Raw genomic sequence first — 22,811 nt, forward strand, 5'->3', positions numbered from 1 at the left:
AATTATCTGAGAAGATACATGCCGATGATATGATTCTTATTTTAGAAAACCAACAGAAAATCTTTGCCGTTTGGAACAATACAGTGAAGCAGTTCTGAATATGAATAAATGTAGAAATTTATAGCAGACAAACAACAAATAATAAATATAGATATAGAAGGACAAAGGATTAAAACGGCGATCACATTTAAATACAGGAAAGAGGACGCAAAAATGGGCTAAAATGAAAAAGAGTATGATTTAAAGCAACATGGGATGATAAATATAAACTAGATCTGTATTTCGGTTATCAAAACATAATTTTCGATAAATGAAAATTTTTTCATATGATATTATACAGCAACTGTACATAATCTACGACAAATTAGTCACTTTTCAAGATTTTTTGTACATAATATTGCAAGGTTTTCAACATTCACTCTTGTCATTGCATCCTAGCTACCAAAACTAACCCTTTTCTTTCTCATATATATGACAAAAAAACCAAGAATTGCCGAAGTCGGTCACACTATTCCAAAATCAAGAGTCGAATATATATTTGCAGTTATGATGCCAGATTTGAAGCATGCATTGGAGATGGTAGGAATCGTTTCATATATAAAGAAGGAGGGTTTCCGTTTTCTGTTTTGATCTAAGAGGATATATTGAAAAATGCTCAGCCTACTATAAAACCAACCAAAATTTCAATGTCAAAATATTTAATTACTCAACATATTCTCCTCTTAATTGGATACATTTATTACAGCGAACCTGCAACTGTGCACACCAGACCTCCACAGCTTTTATTACCTCCTTGTTGGAAGAAAATTTACGACCTTTCAAACTTTTTTTCAGTTGAGAAGAGAGATGATAGTGGAACGGAGCCAAATCTGTTGAATAAGGGGGGTGTTCTAGAAATTCAAACCCTAAATTACGAATTTTTTGCATGGCATGAGATTTGTGTGCAGGGGCGTTGTCCTGCAAAAACCAAAACATCTTTGGATAGCTTTCCGCGTCTTTTCTCTTTAATGTTTTCCTGTAGAGTGGTCAGTAATGTCGAATAGTTATTGTTCTACCCTTATCCAAAAAATCAATCATGATTACTCCATGGCAATCCCAAAAAAATGAATGAGGAACTTTTCCAGCAGATTTTTGGACACGAAACTTCTTAGGTCTTGGAGAACCAGAGTGTCGCCATTCCATCGATTATTGCTTTGTTTCTGGATCGTAGAAATGTACCCAAGTCTCATCCTTAGTAAGAATTCGGTTTAAGAAGTCTACATCGTTTTCAAATCGATGCTTCTACTCTTGCACGCTTTTGGTCAACATTCAAACATTTGGGGATCCATTTTGCAGCAATTTCTCTCATATCCAAATTGACGTGAACTATATGATGAACGCGTACGTATGAAATATTTAGTGCTTCAGATATCCGTTTTAATCCAATTCGACGGTCTGATAAAATCATGTCATGAACTGCACCGATATTTTCGGGGACTGACTGCCTGTCAGAACTGGCCGCCTTCCCGATCGGTCATCATCTTCAATGGAAAATTTACTTCTTTTGAAGCTTGCAATCCAATTTTTCACGTTCGCATACGAAGGACGTTGATCACCAAGGGTATTAATCATATCTTCGTAAATCTGCTTAACCTCTTAACCCTTTTAAATACAAGTACTTGATGATGGATCGATACTTTATTGCGTAACTCTGGTTTACTCTTTTGACGTCAAACTTTACACTGACACTTCTAATAAGTTATTGTTCGTTGCTATGGTAACGCAATATTTTGTTTATTCATGGAACTGGTCTAGATTGACTAGATATCAATACATCTTTGTATGTGATCTAGTGGAGTGGGAAACTCACACTTAGTGGAAGGAATTATGGAAGCCTGTTTCTCCTAATGTGTTTCAAAATAACCTGGCTTCGCGATCTTAGCCCCCCGTGTGTGGAATTTCGATTGATCAATTATACCTACCATCTGAAAGGTCAGATATTGGTCATAAAAGGTCTTATTAAATTGTCAGCGCTAGAAGGATCGAGAAGCATTCGCTGATAATTGATCGGCTTTTATAAGTATTTGGTCAGTTTAATTTTATATTAATAAGTCGTAACGCCCATGCTTTGGGCCGATTCATTGTATCAGAACACTTACGCACAGCTCTTTACAATGAACCACACATGGAGTGCTAAGATCCAAACTAAACCTCAAATTCATTCCATACGTTCAAATACTACACAACATATTTTCCAACAATATGACGCCGTTTTTTATACGGCTAAAAAAATGAAAGATGGGATATCAGAAATGTTCTATTATATGAAGAAAATTATGTGGATAATATAAATAGTAAATCCTCTTCGGTATACTAGAAATAGTAGCAAATTTATTTAACTTAATATGATAATTTCACTTTTAAAACTAAGGTTTGAAATCTAATAATGTCTTGTACACTATGCACTATACACTATACACTATACACTGTACCAAATAATAAAATTTTGAGGGAAGAAGCGTTTTAAATTCAATATTTTAGTTCTAGTATAGTGTATAGTGTACAAGACAGTATAAGAGTTCAAACCTTAGTTTTAAAAGTGAAATTATCGTATTAATTTAAATAAATTTGCTCGATGATTGTTGAATGATCAGATCGTAATATCAAGAACAAACTATTAAGGTTATAAAAATTGAAAAAATATATTTACAATATCTAGTAACTCATGCAATAAAATTGTACAAATTGCATGGAACAGTAATGGAAAAAATAATCGCTTCCATCTAACACTACCTATTAATAAATTCATTCAGTAAAAAAGCTGTGATTACAACAATTATTGCTTTTTCACATTAGTGTTTTCCATTAAAAATAACTTTACAACGACGTTAAAAAATATGTTGAATCGACCTTTATTTCATTTAGAAACTTAACAAAACATAATAATTAGTCAGTTGATAAAGTAATAAATAAAAATAAACCTTAATCATAATACGGTATAACTTGAAGGTGAGTACGATGTCTCTGTTAGTAGTGGTATATGGACATTGCCAAGGAATGTCTTTTAGTCGACCACTTACCCATAGCATCTGAAACAAAAATAAATTAAAATTAAAAAAAAAAAAAAAATATCGGACATATTCAAAACGCATTTTAAATAATATAAAATCTTCAACTTGTGGTTAAATTTAGGGGAAACCGATTAAAGTTAATCAAATTTTCGATTGACTCGAATTATTATTCGTAGAAAAGTGTCGAAACGACATTATCTTGTTGACAGTGACAACTACCGGGGGCGGTTTCGGCCAACTCATCAAATATTGAATCGGAAAAAGGAGATGGCGTGCTATACATTTTTAATTAGTGACAGTGACGTGAGGCGGCGACGAGCGATTATGCAAATTCCGGTGTCAGGCCGTTCTGCCGTGTAGACCGAAATCAAATTTTCCTCCCCATTGCTCCCGAATACGATTAAGAGAAAATCCGGGACGGTGTGCCGCCTCCGAGTGAATCGAAGCCGACCATTTTTAGTTTAAAATGGGCGTTTAACTTTTTATCTCTCTCGTTTTTGTGTAAAGCACAATACAATAAATAAATTTCGATATACTGAGAATTAGTTTGAAAAATATTATTTATATTTAAATTTAGTAACTATCAAATACAAAAATATGTTTAATAGTACCTATGGCTAAGAATTACTCATTCCCATCGTGGTGTCTGCTGCATCAGGGAATTCTTATTGTCTCAAATGGTGTAAAAACGTTTATATTCTATTTTCAAAAATAGAAAGAAATCGCGTGGTGTTGAAACTGGTGAACGAGGAAGATATTGGCAGTGTATTAGCGACCAATAATCCGCCAAACAAATTTTACTTGTGGCATGATAAAAAATAAAGTTTACATTATGTCTTCACAAAAAAAAACTTTTATTGACGAGGCTATTTAGAGCGACAAAAGACACTATACTTTCATTAAGCCATAAGTCATATCTAGTAATAATTTTGGCAACGATATTTGGATCTGCCTGTAAACAATCATTCAATTTCGCTCTGTTTTATACTTTCATGATTTCCACTTGTTAAAAGCTGCTACATACACATCATAGACACACTTTTTCTTAATCTCTTTTGGTATTCTTATCTTGAAACAAAATTAAATGTTAAGCATTGCTTGAGACTCATTTTTCTTATTGCATATTACCAGATTGATGAGAGGGAACTTATCGCTGGTCCCAATACACTTCGGTCCAATGAAATAGCATACAAGTCTTCGGACAGATTATTGCAGATTTTTAACTGTATAAATTTACGCCAAATTAAGTTTTTAGACATTGTGAACTTGAGCGCCTCACGTAAATAATGGAGGTCCCTTAAGTATTTACAAAAAAAATTTCGTACACCATAATTATTAACCCTTTCAGACCAGCTATCTTCCAATTTGGCAGTAATGGTAGCTTTCTGAATTCCAGTTAACTGAGGAGGCATTGAGTACATTTCTACTCTAGCTGAACTCAAATTAATTATTGAATTATCTGTCATTGATAATAATTTACTTAGAAAAAGTGTAAGTGTAGTAAACAGAAGTGTATATCAGTAATTGCTTATATTAAAATTGATTTACTGTATATTTCATAGTCTTCTTTTTACATTTGAATGTTTTCATTCTGTATTGATTTGATGTACTACAATTTTCTCTAGTTACGGTCCTGTGTTTAACAAATTTCCTTAGCTAAGGTACACTTCCCGGTGTTTTTCTCGGAGAAACCATTTTACGAACTATAAAATTGTCGTTGTAAAGAGTTCAAACGCGCCGTTATATATTTGTCTAAGTTTTATGATTAATTCAAATACGCAGACATTTGTATTATTTCAGGTTGCTTCTTAAGAATGAGCGTCTCTACTGACACGACGCCGGCGCGTTTACGACCTTTTGTTATTGTCTTATAAAGTCAACACAACAACCACATATGAGTTATCTTAAAAAAGACCTTCTCGAACAGATGATTTACGTCCCATCTGATGACAGATACGGATTAGCTCGATTGATACTTTTCTCAATATTTCTTTATTATTTTTTTTGTGTAACCGCGATGTGTAGAAACTTTATAAATGAAAAGAACTACGAACTCGCTTTCAACGATTTCAACAATTTAATATAAAATATAAAAAGATTGTATCCTTTAGACCAATGGAAATAAAAACCAATATTTGGAATGAATATAAAAGAATGTTGTGAGAGGACAATTCATGATAATATTCTGGGCAAAAATCGGAGTAACCATCCAAATTTTCGACTTCCTTGGACAATAATATTCCAAAATTAACGAGGTTCTCTTATTTTTTCGTCTACGTCCTAGAATCGACAGAAGTAGTTGTTCTTCTGAAAATTCCATGTTGTTACATTTTTTTTGTCGAGATAACTACAAAAAGTCGGTGGTTCTAGGCTACGCTAAAATTTCTGGAGTGTAAGAATTTGAAACAAAAAAAAAGTTTTTTCATCAAACATTTTGCCATTTCTTTCTCGGGTGACTCTAATACTAATGTCAGTTATACAGATTTCAAAACGTAAAGTAAACCATTTTTTTTGTGTTGAGGTCAACAAACATTTTGTTTATTGTACGGCCCAAATCAAGTTTTTAGCTTTACTGTAACATTTTATTCAAAAACATTAACATTTTATTTAGTACTTATTTGACATATATAAGTGTTGAACTTTTTATTTTTCCATTAAAAAAATTGGTAATAACCTCTTTTCGATTGTATTTAAGTAAATGTGTCAATTGAAATAGGCTTGAAGTAAGTTTTTTTCAATCTATAAATAATAGAGTTTCTTCGGAAAAAACTATAATTATACAAGGTAAGAACTGACAAGGCATCTAGATGTACTCGTAGATAACGCTCTCTGTATTATGAGAGTTTAATTAATCGAAAGGTGTTGGTGGACCTCAGCGACGTCTTAGAGCAGATAACAAGTTTCAAGTAGTTGGGTTGAAGTTACAGAGAGCTCAGGGCGACTGTTGAATAGGTTGCGGTTCGACGCTTATTTCCTTCAGAGAGGGTAAATTTCCAAAGAATCACTTGTGTACATCTTCGTATCGAGGGACGGCATCTCCAAGGAGGTCTTTGTTTCGATTATTAGGGTGATACCGATATGGTATCTGTCGTGGAAAGTTTCTTAGAAACAACAAGAAATTAGAATCAACATGTTACCCTTTTGTTAAAGTTAAATAAACTTTGAAATTGAAGTCAGAACGGTGAATTTCGGTGATCGATTTCCCAATCCACAATTGTTTCATTTAAATATATAGTTTTAACTTAATTAAAACCGAGAAAATCTCTTTTATAGACGAATACAAAACATCAAATCGGTTTAAAATCTGGTAGGTATCAAGTATAATGCAGAGTTTGCAGTATAGTTGGCGACTTATTTTAAAATTCAAATTAGAAATCGGGGTCTTCGGATGTTTTTTACTCGACGATCAGAATTACAAAACGAGCTTTCTTCCCTATTGTCGAGTGTCACTTGTCTCTTGTAATGGAAAATAACGTTAAGGCCATCTATTAACGCAAGGGTGACACAATGGGTGATCCGTATGATCAATTCGGGGGTTCTAAACTGCATTATTCATATCCAGTAATAATTTAAGAGTAACAATTAATGTACAGATTGGAAAAATGATATTGGGCTCTAATATTATTTTGTTGAAATAAATTATCATTCCACAACAAATTATGAGAAAATTCGTTTAATTATTCCAACAACATATTTGTAAAAATATAATTTTTATTGGGTACTTTAATGATTTTATTTGAGAGTTGGTAAAATAACAAATAATTTTTGTTGCTAAATTGTTTTGATTTCAGGTCTCTTCTGTTTGAAAATTAGTTTTTAAAACAGGTAAAAAAGTAATGTTTTCTTCATCTATTTATTTATTTATTATTTCATGTAAATCGAAAGGTCAATATTTTTATACATATAATAGAGTCTAATAAGAAACGTATGCCAGGCACAAATATGAAACTTTTAGTGAAAACCTATACGAAGCAATACAGTTTGATTTACCACGGAAATGGGACACATATTTTTATTACACTCACGACATTAATTAGTTCTAACTAGTAAATTGATTTACTGAATATATTTTCTGTTAAATACTTGTATATCTTACACTAATGTTTTCCATCTCCTATAATTTATTCATTTGAAAACACAGTGTGAAACAAAACTAATGACTATTATTGTATTAACTAAACTTGAACGTGCATTAAAAGTTTAGTACCGGCATACCAATAGCAGTTGAGAAATGATACCGAGTGAACTGTGATCCAGTCATTTATGGGTCGTTTTATCCCTTAGTATTTAGGGGATTAATTTATTTCGTGATGTATAATATAATATGCATAATCAATTTTTCTCTCTAGATCTTCCATTTTTCCCGAGATCTTTTTTTAATGTCAATTAAATAGATTTAAGTTCGATCAGTATTTATATTTTTATTGACAGATATTAGCCAAAAAGTCAAACATTTCTTTGACTCAAATAATTAATAGTTTCTACATAAAATCTACATCAAAAATATTACTATATAAAAGATCTTATAGAGCTTTTCTTGCATCGTTGATCAATGTAGGAAATCCTAAGTATATCTTAGAGCTCGTCATTCGCATCTTCGTTAAAATCATCGCTTTCGAATCTATGGATCTCTTTTTCTGTTGACCTTCCCGCTGTGGCTATTTCATTATCGCAAGTGACGAATTCCTTATAAGAAATGTTTAAGTGATATAAACATTTATTTTATATTCTAGGCGTTTTATCACCTTCCACTTCAATACTTTTTTCAGTGGTATTGGAAAATCGCAAGCTTTAAAACAGTTTTTCACTACATTGGGTGTCAGATTTCTTCAATGAAAGTTTTGTTTGTTGGAAAGAAAGTGAATTTTAATGACTTTCAATGGGGATATATATCTCTCAAAAAGTTTTACAGCCATGCATGATTCCTAATTGCCTTCATAATCCACGTGCAGTGATCTGTAGTGCGCAGAGCAACGAGGTTTCTTGTCTTTTATGAATTTCGGTACGGGCAGAAGACATTTGAAAGAGAGAAACGTTTCGTCGACGTTGACAACATATTTTGGGTCGTATTCATTTAATTAACTCTGCAAACGAATTCTATATTTAGGCCTGCACTTTCACTGTTTGTTTTTAACACCAGATCATGTCGTTTTTTGAAAATTTACAACTAAAAATTGGTAGCTTTGAAATTATGGATAGTAAAGGTCTGTTAACACTAGCTCTTGTCTATATGTATACTCAAAATGATGAATGATGTACTCTGGAATATTCCAAAATGGGTATTTTATCTTCAAACGATTTTTCACAATTTCGTTTGTTCTAATCTCATTTTAATCTAGGAACGAATACTGGAATGACCTTCTGTTACGAGTATTCTATACTATTTTCTCTGTTTAGGCTTGTATTCACATTATTTATTTATAGAAAAATTAAACATTAGGGAAATTACACCATAACGTAGATGGTTGGTTGGTAGCACTGGTTCATGTTTGACAGGTGACTTTAGAAATATTATTTGAATTTTAATGTCAAAAACACACATCCTATAAGCGGAATATCGGGCGAAGAACTTTACACCACCACCAGAAATGCGAGACGTGACCTCTATTGCCATAATTACATTATTTTTTTTGAGAGTGATATAATAATTTCAATATATTGAAACATCCATTCATTTTAAGGTTAGGTGTTTTCAGGAAATTTCTTCACTGCGAATTTGTATATTTTGTCCATATTTCATGACAACTTTCACTTTTTCTGAAACACACACACATATGATATATCGCCAAGTCAGCTGTCAAAATGAAACTGTTATTCAGGTGCACCAACCCACTACATAAAATTACAACAATCGCTTAAGAGTTCACGTTTAAGCAAAAACAATTATCTGTAAGGAACATTCTGTTTTCACACATCAAAATGAAAAAAAAAAACAAATTTATTTATTAATAATCTAGAAATTTAGTGTGCCTTGCGAAGTTTTCTCGCTTACATCTTTGTCATATGAACAAATCAAACTACATTGTTGAATCGATGTTTGCCTTGAAATAAATGAGCTTTAATTAGGTTTACCCACGCAAAAATTACAAGAATTCATTAGCGATATTATTTATATGCAAACCGTGCAATTAATAGCGTTAAAATATGCTAGAAATTCAGTCTAAGTTCTATTTCTAAGTTTTTTAAATTGCTGGTTTTTGTTCAGATAACCTGAAAATTATGCGAAGGTTCACTATCTAGTACAGTAACTTTCAAAGAGAATAATTATAGTTTTTGCACATATACACCTAATAATTAAAACTAATTACTCTTTGGGCAATATACTTCGACTAGCATTTAATTAAACTACATTATTTTTTATACTTTAAGAAAAAAAAATAAATTTTATTATAATAAATACAGTTTGAGGCTAAAATGAAAAGAAATTCGGAAAAAATTGAATATCTCTATCAAATGAGAATCAAATATTATAATTTTACTATCTTTCTAAATCATACTACACTCATAAGCGGGAAAAAAAGAAATTTAAATATTCTTAAATCCATTCATTTCTCCAAATAAGATTCAAATTCAATCATTCATCAAGATTAGATATCAGGTCTGTAAAAAATTGTGCATCCAACATTCCATTTTTCATTTTCACTGATGTCTTAGTAGTAGAAAAACTTCACCAAAATGCTTGAACATCAATAAAGCGCAGCTGAACTAACAAGTCCACTGTGCAATTTTTTTTTCAATCATATAAAAAATATTTCGATGTGATTTTTATCTATTTTATCAATGGTTATACAATAATTTGATTAGGATCATCATGAAAGCATTTTTTTTGTTGACCACTCCAGTTTTATTCTAGATGTATTAGTGGTGATTTTTTCGTTGATTTTATTTCAAGTACCTTCCATTTTTAATGAAGTTTGTTGTTGTTAATTTTTTTAAACCATTATTTCTCTTTGCCTTTTCGGGGGTAGTATTAAAATTTTACTTTTTACTTTCCCCTTTCCTGTGGTACTTGTTGTTGTCAAGTTTTCCTGGTTCTTTTTGATTCTTCTCAATTCTGTCACTATTCTTATTAGGTAATTTGAATATTTCTTCTATTTAGTTTCGTATCCGTTCCTTTTTGAGCTTTTCTATAATTACTTCATCCTCTTTTTTGATTTACTAGCATTATTTGGATTTTTTAATATCTACTTTTTAGGTCTTCTATTGTCTTGATCCATGTATATACGATTATGTATCGTCTGCATATATTAATCCGTCTACGTTTATCAGTTCTTCACTTTTATTATTTTTTATCATCCCCTTTTACTTTTCATTTTTTTGTTGACCACTCCAGTTTTCTTCTATATGTATTAGTGGTGATTTTTTCGCTTTTATTCCAAGTACCTTCCATTTGTAATGAAGTTTGTTGTTAATTTTTTCAAACCATTATCTTTCTTTTCGTTTTCGGGGGTAGTATTAAAATTTTAGTTTTCATTCTTCTTTCATTCATTTTTTCACAGTTTCCAATCCGTTGTTACTTCATTAATTTCCCTTACTTTCCCTTTCCTGTGCACTTGTTGTTGTCAAGTTTTCCTGGTTCTTTTTGATTCTGTCATTATTCTTATTAAGTAGCTTGAATATCTCTTCTATTTAGTTTCGTATCCGTTCCTTTTTGAGCTTTTCTATATCTACTAATATCTACTTTTTAGGTCTTCTATTGTCTTGATCCATGTATATACGATTATGTATCGTCTGCAGATATTAATCCGTCTACGTTTATCAGTTGTTCACTTTTATTATTTTTTATCATCCCCTTTTACTTTTCATTTTTTTGTTGACCACTCCAGTTTTCTTCTACATGTATTAGTGGTGATTTTTTCGTTTTTATTCCAAGTACCTTCCATTTGTAATGAAGTTTGTTGTTAATTTTTTCAAACCATTATCTCTCTTTTCCTTTTCGGGGGTAGTATTAAAATTTTAGTTTTCATTCTTCTTTCATTCATTTTTTCACAGTTTCCAATCCGTTGTTACTTCATTAATTTCCCTTACTTTCCCTTTCCTGTGCACTTGTTGTTGTCAAGTTTTCCTGGTTCTTTTTGATTCTGTCATTATTCTTATTAAGTAGCTTGAATATCTCTTCTATTTAGTTTCGTATCCGTTCCTTTTTGAGCTTTTCTATATCTACTAATATCTACTTTTTAGGTCTTCTATTGTCTTGATCCATGTATATACGATTATGTATCGTCTGCAGATATTAATCCGTCTACGTTTATCAGTTGTTCACTTTTATTATTTTTTATCATCCCCTTTTACTTTTCATTTTTTTGTTGACCACTCCAGTTTTCTTCTACATGTATTAGTGGTGATTTTTTCGTTTTTATTCCAAGTACCTTCCATTTGTAATGAAGTTTGTTGTTAATTTTTTCAAACCATTATCTCTCTTTTCCTTTTCGGGGGTAGTATTAAAATTTTAGTTTTCATTCTTCTTTCATTCATTTTTTCACAGTTTCCAATCCGTTGTTACTTCATTAATTTCCCTTACTTTCCCTTTCCTGTGCACTTGTTGTTGTCAAGTTTTCCTGGTTCTTTTTGATTCTGTCATTATTCTTATTAAGTAGCTTGAATATCTCTTCTATTTAGTTTCGTATCCATTCCTTTTTGAGCTTTTCTATATCTACTAATATCTACTTTTTAGGTCTTCTATTGTCTTGATCCATGTATATACGATTATGTATCGTCTGCAGATATTAATCCGTCTACGTTTATCAGTTGTTCACTTTTATTATTTTTTATCATCCCCTTTTACTTTTCATTTTTTTGTTGACCACTCCAGTTTTCTTCTACATGTATTAGTGGTGATTTTTTCGTTTTTATTCCAAGTACCTTCCATTTGTAATGAAGTTTGTTGTTAATTTTTTCAAACCATTATCTCTCTTTTCCTTTTCGGGGGTAGTATTAAAATTTTAGTTTTCATTCTTCTTTCATTCATTTTTTCACAGTTTCCAATCCGTTGTTACTTCATTAATTTCCCTTACTTTCCCTTTCCTGTGCACTTGTTGTTGTCAAGTTTTCCTGGTTCTTTTTGATTCTGTCACTTTTTAGGTCTTCTATTGTCTTGATCCATGTATATACGATTATGTATCGTCTGCATATATTAATCCGTCTACGTTTATCAGTTCTTCACTTTTATTATTTTTTATCATCCCCTTTTACTTTTTCATATATATTATTTGTTATTTTTTGTAAGATGCAGCTTTAAAATCGATAAATGTAATATTTAATTCATCCTTCAATTTTATTTTCCGTTTTATTAAGCTCTTTATTATATAAATGTTATCCATCGTTTGGCTTCCTGTTATTTTTGCACTTTTCTCCTCTTCCATTTCCTCATCGATGTAATTTCTCATATTTTTCTTGTATGTATCTCCTATATGTTTACAAGCCACCTGAATATAAGTAATTTTCTCTGGAGTGGTATCGATTGATTTTCTTCGCAGTCTCTGGGTATTTTATTTGCGTTCCATGCTAAATATCTTCAAACCCATATTCCTTTTCTGTTAGCCCTAAATATTCTGCCATTTCTTCTTTTATATTGTCTATATTTTGATTTTCCATATCGTTTTTTTCATTTACACATCTTCTCATTCTTTTTCTCTTGTCATATTTCCGTCTCTGTGGCTTCTTCGAAAAACTCTATGTCTCTTAAATATGTCTTCAATCAAACTATTATCCTAATTAATAAAATTTACTAATTTACTAAAACTAGAAAGCAACTCGAATTAATTCAATGAAGTAAACTAGTCAAGAAGTAAGAAATAATTCTTAGTAGTGTTAAGTTAAAAGATATCTCTTAGCTAGTTGCTAGTAAAGCTAAAAATTAAATTTTGAAAAATTGGTGTAACTAAAATAATTTAGAAATGAGAGAATCTGATAATCGACATTCATCTATCATATATATGAAATTTCCGGATCGTTTCACAACTGTAGAAACTAATGGATTTTAAATGCGCGCGAGTCTTTGTTGAACGCTTTTTAGTGGCTATAAAATTTTCTGTGAGATTTGCTGTATATATATTTATATGAACTGCGCAATGTTCAAAACTCATTCCGCAACATTAGCATATAGCATACACCCATTCAAACGAAATGATCCTAATTTGATGGAAAGCTGTTTGCGGTAGAGATTCTATCTATCGGGAAGAAAACAAAATCGTTTTATTGTATAAGAAAATTCACTGGATTGATATATCTTAAAATTCACCATCTAGGATTCTTTGGGAACTAACGGAAAAGTTTGTGATATGATTCTATCGTTATTAATTCTAATTCTAGGAAAGAAAAATTGTGAAAAAAATGGGCGTTTATGGAATTCCCGTAGCGTACAATTTCAAATAATATTTTTGTCTGAGCATTTGAGATTAACCTCGATTTTTAGATGAATTACTGGTGTGTTTTTGTGTTATCTTCCAATTGATTGTATTTTTGTGATAAATTGTTTGTTATTCTTGATTTTAACCATTTTCAGACTTTTTCTATTGAATTTTATTGTTTGTTTTATCATTATTCGGGCAGAACAAACAATTGGAGAATGTTTATGTTGAACTGATCTGGTTATATATTAATTGGGAGGTACCTTATTTAGTGTTCTAAAGCATTGTTTTAAAAAATTCAATTTCAGCGCTAGTCCATTCGCTTAAGATCGCGATTGTTCCGCTGTAATTGTTTTTCAAACAAACAATAATCATAAACCAAACGACTTGGAACAAGCCATTACTTGATTTGAGTGCAATAGCGACAGGTCAGTCTACCTAATTAACAGTAACTCCTGTTCTGTGTAATTAAAGAACCACCATGGATAGATAAAATAAGATGAGAAGGCTATGAACACCGCAAAAAACAAATGAGTTCGCTTCGTGTAGGCGTGGTACTTGTAAAATGATCGAAATTGTATTGTAAAGATTTTTTTTGTTTCTAAAGCGATTTGGCGTATCGACTTAACATCGAGGTTCATTCACCAAGAGAAAACCACCAAAACTTTTTATGATTTCCTCAACCCCATTTTCTATTTGTGAAATATGATTGTGAAATTTTCAATTTCGTTCAGCAATTAGAATGAGAAAAAACGCGTTGTAATTTAAATTACAATTGAATTGAGACAAAGGAAAGGTAACAATTTACGATCTTAATAAACATTGGTGGATGCCGTCACAACATCGATCCTTAACGATTTGTAATAAACGTTTAAATGACTTCCTTTAAGTACATTCTTAGTACGTGGTGTGTGTTTTGTTTTTTATTATTTTCAAAATAAATTAAATACCCGTTTTATATTACAGCCGTTTTTTTGTTTAAGTTTTTGCTTAGCGAAATCAAATGTTACTAATTAAACTAGAAAGTTGCGGATGGATAATTGAACTACGTATCAATATGTGTTTAATCGCGTTGAGCAAATTACTAAAACGATTCACAATTTTTTATTCTTTATGTTAATGACTCGTAAACTCATGTATATGCAATATGTCAAATCTAGTTGAATCACTACAGCTAATTAGTATCACTAGCTAAGCTTGTTTTTGATGTAGATCCTTTTTTATATATATTATATGTGAATGTTATTTCGGAATCAAAATTTCCTCCTCTCGGATAAAATAGTCAGTTGTAGTAATGACTAGACTGATTATTTTTCTTTTTGTTTGAAGAATAGGAAACGACTGATCCTCAACGTCAAAAACGACCGGAAGGATCGATTTGTGAAAGATCTGAATCCTCCACAAAGACAATCCGTTCTAAAAAAGCACGTTTGGACGATCATCATACTTATCCAATCTTATATACCTCAAGGAAAGTCTAAAGAAGCCAAGGTTAGCAAGTATAGAAGCTGTAACACAAGCTGACAAAACATTCCAGTATCATTTTCAAGAGTGGAAAGGATGGTACAATGAATGCAGTGAAATATTTTCTGTAATTAATTACGAATAGAATTCATTCAGTTAATAACAACATATTCTGCATCATATTTCCTTACTAAAAAACATAATTCCAATCAAGTCGAAGTAATATTATTGATAATAAATGTATGTTTTAACATTCAAAGCAAAGCAAAGATGCGTGAGAATCCATGGAAAGAATTTAGAATAACTTAAGTGACTGCATATGTATGATGCGGATATAAATGAGGATCAAAAGAAAACAAAGATTGAGATCTTTTGATTGCTAGAAAAACCCATAATTTAGGACTTCGTAGTAGCTACTGAGATAGTTATTTCTAATCATCCTACAAAGAGATGGTTGATATGTGTAATGGTAAAACTTTAATCTTAAAAAATTATAATTGTACTTTAGCTTTTCCTTGAAAATTGCATCAATTTTATTAAGCGCCATAAGTTTGTATTTGGCAGCTTCTTGTTTACGATTTAAAAATTTGTCTTACGATATTGACTTTGAAGAAATTTAGGTATTGAGTTTATTGAAAATTTTGTGTCTCTGATTCATTCCAAAAGGTCAAGCAATCAATAAGGAATACTACTTGACTGTTCTGAGTTATCTACATGACGTAATTCATCGTAAACGACAGGATTTGAGGATTTTTCACGAAATTGCATCGACAGGTACTGAAGGCTTACAACTCGTTCATGTAAAATTGGATTGAGCGTTGGCGTGGTTATATTGGCTCAAATAGAGCCTAATTTGAAAAAGATATAAAGAGTTAGTAATATTTCTTCACATACTTAGTTTATTGTATTAGGAAACATGTCATGAGTTTGAATATATGTGAGTTGTTTTAAGGGAATGGAAAATAATCGAAATATACCAAATCAAATAAATTTCCCAGACGAATCAACCAAAGAGATTTCCTGATTAATACATCCAACAAGCATAGTATAATCATAAATTGTATTTCAATCTCTCAACAAACAATAATTCCGGCAGTGCACCCTAACACGGAAAGAATATTGCCTTAGTTTTACGAAAGACATAAATAACTCCGATTGCGTGTTATAACTGTACGGCCCTGCACTTAGAGAGGGCCGGACAGGGTGTGATGGTCAGAACATTGCGTTATGAGTATTGGACATGCACTCCTGATGAGAACTTGCCAGCTGACCGCAGGAAAAAACGTTTTCTCACTTTCTAAGGTGTCAATATCTAATTAAAATAACGCTCCCCCCAATTCGCTATTTATTTATAATTGCGGAACGGTAAAAACATTCTAATAATAATATATGAAGTCACATTGAGACAATCCTATAACATGATTCCCTTGTTGCCTCCTGAGGTGATAAATGTTAATTAAACTTGCAGCTCTAATCCCACTTCTGACAGTTTTCTATGCCGCTTCTGTATCTGAAATTATGCCATACTCTGAGCTTCGCCGAGGGTCCGCAATTGTTATGTGTTGATCAAGGAAGAGACGATGGGCTATTATGGGTAATTGTGGGGTGGCTATTGCTTTTTTAACCAAATACTCGGGGTGATAATAGGTTCTGATTACATCGCTCTGGCTAGATTAATTCCGATGGCTGTGCTATTATCCATTTACATTTCTCACTTCGTAAAAGCCGATTTTATTTGTAGAAAACATTGCAATTACTAACGACAGATAGAAAACAACATCCAGGTGCTAAATTTTAAATATCAAATAGAGTAAAGCAAATTAAATTGACCTGAGACAAATTATATATTTCTTTCTGTTTAGTAACAAATATTCAGATACTAATAATGTTTTAATTAAATTTAATTTGATTAAACATAATATCAAACAAGAAACCACCTTATGGGATAGTCAAATCTTTGATCTAAAGAGAAACAAAATGTGGAAGGCAATATGTTGGAACCAAAGAAGAAATACTTATATTTCAATTGATCCATGAAACTGTTTTCTCTTTCAAAATCCGACTAAATAAATCACACGGGAAAATTTACTAAAATATAAATCATCTATGAGATACAATAAAAGTTTTACTTCAAAAATCTGAAATACTAGAGCAGTTCCGATGTGTAAACTCTCACAATAATACTTTATTAAGGTAACTCACGTGGAATACGCAATGAACTATAAAATTTCTGCCCTTCTTACTGCAAATCCTCCTTGTCTTTTATGGGCCAGTCGTAAGATAGGTTCTGAATGACCTCTTCAATGGCTAGAACGACGAAGATGAGTGCGATAGTATACTTGACGAGAAATTAAAGTGATTTTGACGGTCACTTTTACCACCGAATGACATTTTTATTACAGCTCAATAGAAACTTGTGTACCGATATAAAAAGAGATTGTAAAAGATCAACTTTTTAAAGAAATCAAGATAGCAGGGTTTCTGTTTCAATTTCTAATTCATTGAAAAATATCAGTACACGGGAAGTATACAGTGTATCCATAAAAATATCAAAGAGTAATCTTTGATAACTGATTAAATAATTACGATATAACTCATTATTCAGTTGTCGAACTGTTATTCTCAAAGTTCTTATGGTCACAAAGTAACTGAATGTCCTCAATGAATTAGGGGACTAAGTATGAAATGGATAAGAAGATAAAGAATCATTGTTGGAGTTGATGAATATCAGAAGATACATTTCCAAAACTTATCATATGTTTATGGTACAAATTCAAAATAATACAAAATTTCAGAAATGGAATTGTAGTAAGTGTGAGAATTGAATGGATTAGGTCGAGTTTTGTGTGTGTAAAGCCCAGTATCCATTTGAATACTGGCATAATTTCAAATTTTTCTGAGCGGTTCTTCTGTTCTTTGTGGTACAAACCTCTTTTGATGATTATAAAATATACAGCAAGGTTTTAAGTGACGTTTCAGTACACCTTTATAGCGCCTCGTTGATTACTTTCAGCTTGAGCGTTCCAAGTAGAACATAAATATAGGTATTCCACTTCCAATCGTGTCCAAACTATCATAGCTCTTTCATTTTAAGCGCAGAATTGGATTCATCTACTCAATTGCTCAAGTCTTTAACGCAATAATAGTAGAAATAAATCATATATTTAGTCATAGCAAATAACAAGGCCAAAAAATCGAAATACGTATTTCATTTATAGAGAAACAATGAACGTTGGAGAGACGAAAAAAGTATAAAAAGAGCAGAAACTAAGGAAACATATCTTGAAATAAGTTTTCTAATACATACCGAACATGGATTCAAAACTTGGTGGCACGACTCGAAAGAACTAAGGTGAGGGAAAAGTTAATGATAAAACAGACCAAGAAAGTTGGTGATTAAGCAGACGAAATAGCAAATTAGAATTATGGCAAACCTAATATCGAACAAGAAAACACTATATGGGATAATCAAATAACATAGCGAATAACAAAGCCAAGAAATACGTATGGCATTTATAGAGTTAGGAAAAGCATATGTCATTGGCCTGAGAAACACTATGGTAAGCATAGGAAACAATGAACGTTGAAGAGACGAAGAGATTATATCAAAATACAATACAAAAACACAGAAAATGAATTGAGGATACCAATGAAAGGATTAAAACAAGAGTACAGCCCACTGCACCAACTTTCTAAAATATATATGGAAGAGGCAATACAGAGGTGGTACAGACAATGTGACAGGATTGGTATGATGACATTGTCAAATGTTGGATAGCCTTATTCGTTTGTTTCAGTACTCGGGCCATACATTTGGAAATTGTCTTGTCTCTTAGCTCAGATGTTTCAAGCAGTCGTTTTGTAAGTCGACGTGGCAAACCTACCCACATATATTCTGATAACGGAACCAATTTTGCTAGGGCTAACCGCGAATTAATGGAAAAGACTTCATTTTTAAATAATCATAACAAAGAGATGGCATTTTATACCAACTAATTCGCCTCATTTTGGGGGAATTTGGAAGCGGGGGTGTAGAGCTTAAAACATCATCTCAATCGTATTCGCATTGAAGCAGTGTTGATTTCACGATCTTAAAGGAGTAACCTTTAACCACTGATCCTAATGATCGCCCTCCCATTTTCTAATTGGAAGACCAATGGAAGCAGTACCAGAACTTCCAATTATTAATGTCAAAGAGCCAGTATCAACTAATACAAAAATTATATGAGCACTTTTGGACAAGATGGAGTCGAGTATATATCAATGAATTACAACAGAAACATAAACGGAAGAAGTCGAATTCTCAAGCTAGTACCAGGCAGGGATGGTATTAATCGCATCGCTTCTGTGAGAACAGTAGATAGTGAAGTAACCCAGTGCAGTTTCAAGAATCTGTCCTCTTCCGATTGAAAGTTAATCCAGAACTTCCAAGGCCGGGGACATGTTTAATACAAATAACTTTTGGCCAAAACTGTATGCTGGAGAGTGGCAAGAGTCAAATGTATCAGAATTTATTGTATCTTTTTATTATTTGTTGTTTTATTATAATTAAAATTCAAGATCTGAGTACTCAGTATGATTAGAGTCTACTTACACGATATACACAGATATAAAGGAATGATCTGCATTCAATACTATTCCCGAATGACAAGTTATATTTGCACAGAAAAAAGGAAATATGGACATTGGACTTGAAGAAGAAGTAGGGTTGATTTGGGATACTTTAAGTGACAGGTGATCGATATAGAAACAAAAAATGATGTTAGATTAGACGCATGAGTAAATCATCAAAAAAGAAAACTTGAGCATAATATAATTAAACCAATTCTTGATTAGAACTGGTAATAATTTCATTATAAGAAAAGTAGTTTCATTATCTAGTAGACGAAGAAGTAACATAAGAAAATAAATAGAACTAATTAAAAAATATCAAATATAATAAAAATTAGAGTGAGGTAGAGAAGTAAAGTTGTAGTTTATTCAATTTTCAAATTGTCAAAGGATCATTTCTGCCGCTGTCGCTTTTCTTTGTATAGTGTAGAACATTTGAAAGTGAAATATGTTTAATTGGTAATTAAATTAACTAAATGACTAATTTGAAACTTGAATCGTCACATCATCATCTTATTTGCATACTCAGGGAATTGATAATACATTTATTTGTTTATAAGAATATCCAAACAACTACATCATCATTTACTGTATCGTTTGTTAGTTTGTGAATGTTAATAGAACTTAAGCAAAATGCCAAATAAACGGTAGCTAAAAGATAACCTTTAAGACGTGAGAGCATCATCAAATTTGTAATCCAGTTTGTTGATAATAATACCCAACCAAATAGAATAAATATATTAAGGAAAATATGACGGTTTTAGTCTTTGTTTAAATATGAATTTGCTAATAGAAAAGTGTTGTGAACAAATATAATTATTGTAATAACATATTTATTCAACATAAACTCTATTTTGAACATTATAAATAATATTATGAGCTGTATAAATCCTTTCCCTCGTGTTCTAAATCCGATACTGCTGACACGATTTACCAATGGAATAACAAACGAAAAGGAATTTCTGAGAATTTTAATCCCTTATCAAAAGTCTATGCGTTCGATCGGATCTATTTCTTTGTTTCCTTTTCGTTCTGGACCAATCTTTTACCGTAGATCTAAGATAAAGTGTTTATAGCACGACAGAAAAAAAATTCAAATGATGCACATCGGATTCATCATTATTAGAAGTTTTAAGTCTTTTGAATCACCAAATCGGACTTAAGTCACAGGTGGGCGCAGTTAAAAAAAAAACAGGAATTGTGTGGCCACGTTAAACAAGGTTTTATATATACAAATACTCTTTAATGTCTGATCTTTTTCTGGATAATGTTTTTGTTCTTTTTTTAATCATTTTTAACTGTGAAATACATAATAATCACAAAAATTGTTTCAGTTTGGGAGGTTTGTGGCAAAATAGATTTAAAATTTTGAAAATTTGGGACTATAAGGTCGAGTAAGATGAGGCGTGGGGTATTTCCTTCGTTCACCTGACAAAATTCTCGAAGTATCAACTCAATATTGTATACGAGCTTGGTAATTTAGCAAACCACCGGACTTAGTCTGTATATACACAAACAAACAAGATAATGGAATAGTTTAAATACCAGCAATAAATCAGGTCATTAGGAATGATTTAAATTATAAATGACGGTAGTCATTCATGATAATGAATTTTAACTTTACTCGATAGCGGGTATATCAGGCAATTCTTGCAAAGTTATAGTTCTATATGCCCAATTTTTATTTCACATTCGCGTTTACAAATCATTGAGACTAGCAAAGCTATTTTACATTTGAAGCAAAGGGTACAGAATGATATAGTTGATTTCTTTCTTCAAAAATGTACCGAAATTTGGAAAATCGAGTTAATTTGATTAAAAAATTTTTGGTCCAATAGAAATCCAATGAAATTGATTGAAGATAATCAATCAGTACAATATTATACTGGGCAGTTTTCATATATAATAATTTTAATATTAAACAGAATATTCTAATTTATATTCGATTGAAGTGTCTTTGAAAGCGAGTAAGCTGAATACATGGTGGCTAAAATATCGATTATTATCAACGCAGAATCAGTTCTTTTGAACAAGTCGTTAAATATACTTAATTTAGCTGATATAAACGGGATTTAAATGTGACTAATGATTCGATATAGAGATAGAACAAGAATATAAACCACTCTAAAATGATTCTACAACTATCTGTTTAATAAAATCCTAATACATCCACCATGCAGATAACTGATGATGTTGAAATTACGAATAAAATGTACTAAGCATATCTCGTTATAATAATCTGCTAACAAATATTGCGAAATATCATTTAAATAGTCGCAACAAACACTTGTTATATATAAGATACAGTTTATGATAAAATAATATTTGACAATAATCTATAAGCAACATCTATGGCATTAACTAAAATTATAAACATGACATAATGGCAACGCCGTTAAGAGAATCTCTGCACGCACAAGTAATTGCAAATACATGTCGTAACATTAACAACATTAATCACAAATTATTCAATAATGTATTCCATCGACGTCGTTTCAGTCGATTTCCTTGACCATGTGGAGATTGGACCGAACTTCGGGGAGTTCTCTGTTTCGAGAAACCGAAGAAGACTCGTTGCACTTATTGATTTATCTCTATTATTACGCAGTCGCCATTATATGCGGCGGCATTAGATCGGAGTGCTTTTACAGCTTAAAATATGAGAAAAGTTGTAAGTAACTCTAATGCAGACTGATAGATTCCAAGCCGAGATCATTGAATCGAGTAGAATGCACCCTCTAGATACACTGTTAAATTCTACGACCAAAATATAAGCAGAACTTTTATTTAACTATTATTAGTTTATTGGTCGCTTGATGCTACTGATCTTTTTCTAATATTTCCCTTTTTATTGACGAATTAATAATTTAATGCAGTATAGGAAAACAATCATTGTAAGTATTTCACAATTAAACTAAATACTGAACATAACCAAAAATTTAGCAATTTCTGTATTTTGCGAACATAGTTTCATCATTAATATAATCATTGAATCATTTTTCGCACTCTATTGCTGAGACATGGTTTTCAACAGCTTCTTGCGGTGATGGAAATCGCTGTCTATATAATTTTTTGCCAGTGAGGAACAAGAAAAAGTTTCAGGCTATAAATAGAGTGAATATGAGACGTTAATTCAACGTTTTTCTGTTACAAATATTCAGTTGAGCTTTATAGGAACTGGCATTGTCGTGATGAAGAATGATGCGACGTATTTTGTTCGATGTTCAAGCAAAATAGAACGTATTGCAGTCTGCGATATACTATCTGTCTGTAAGCCACATCCCGATCTTCTTTATTCATGTTGAATACGGTATCAATGTTTCTCGGAATAATGTCG

The 22,811-nt window shown here is 31.6% G+C and overlaps 1 protein-coding gene across 6 annotated transcripts in view; it reads right to left on the reverse strand.

The window, feature by feature from the left end:
- LOC130446301 (homeobox protein homothorax) overlaps nt 1-22,811 on the reverse strand; it is a 356,948-nt gene that overhangs the window by 124,605 nt on the left and 209,532 nt on the right. For all 6 annotated transcript variants that reach the window (XM_056782464.1, XM_056782466.1, XM_056782463.1 and 3 more), the window contains one exon: nt 3,060-3,068. In XM_056782464.1, the coding sequence (XP_056638442.1) occupies nt 3,060-3,068 (9 nt within the window). The remainder of the gene's footprint in view (nt 1-3,059; nt 3,069-22,811) is intronic.

Source organism: Diorhabda sublineata, chromosome 7 (assembly GCF_026230105.1).
Source record: "Diorhabda sublineata isolate icDioSubl1.1 chromosome 7, icDioSubl1.1, whole genome shotgun sequence".
Taxonomy (NCBI): domain Eukaryota; kingdom Metazoa; phylum Arthropoda; class Insecta; order Coleoptera; family Chrysomelidae; genus Diorhabda; species Diorhabda sublineata.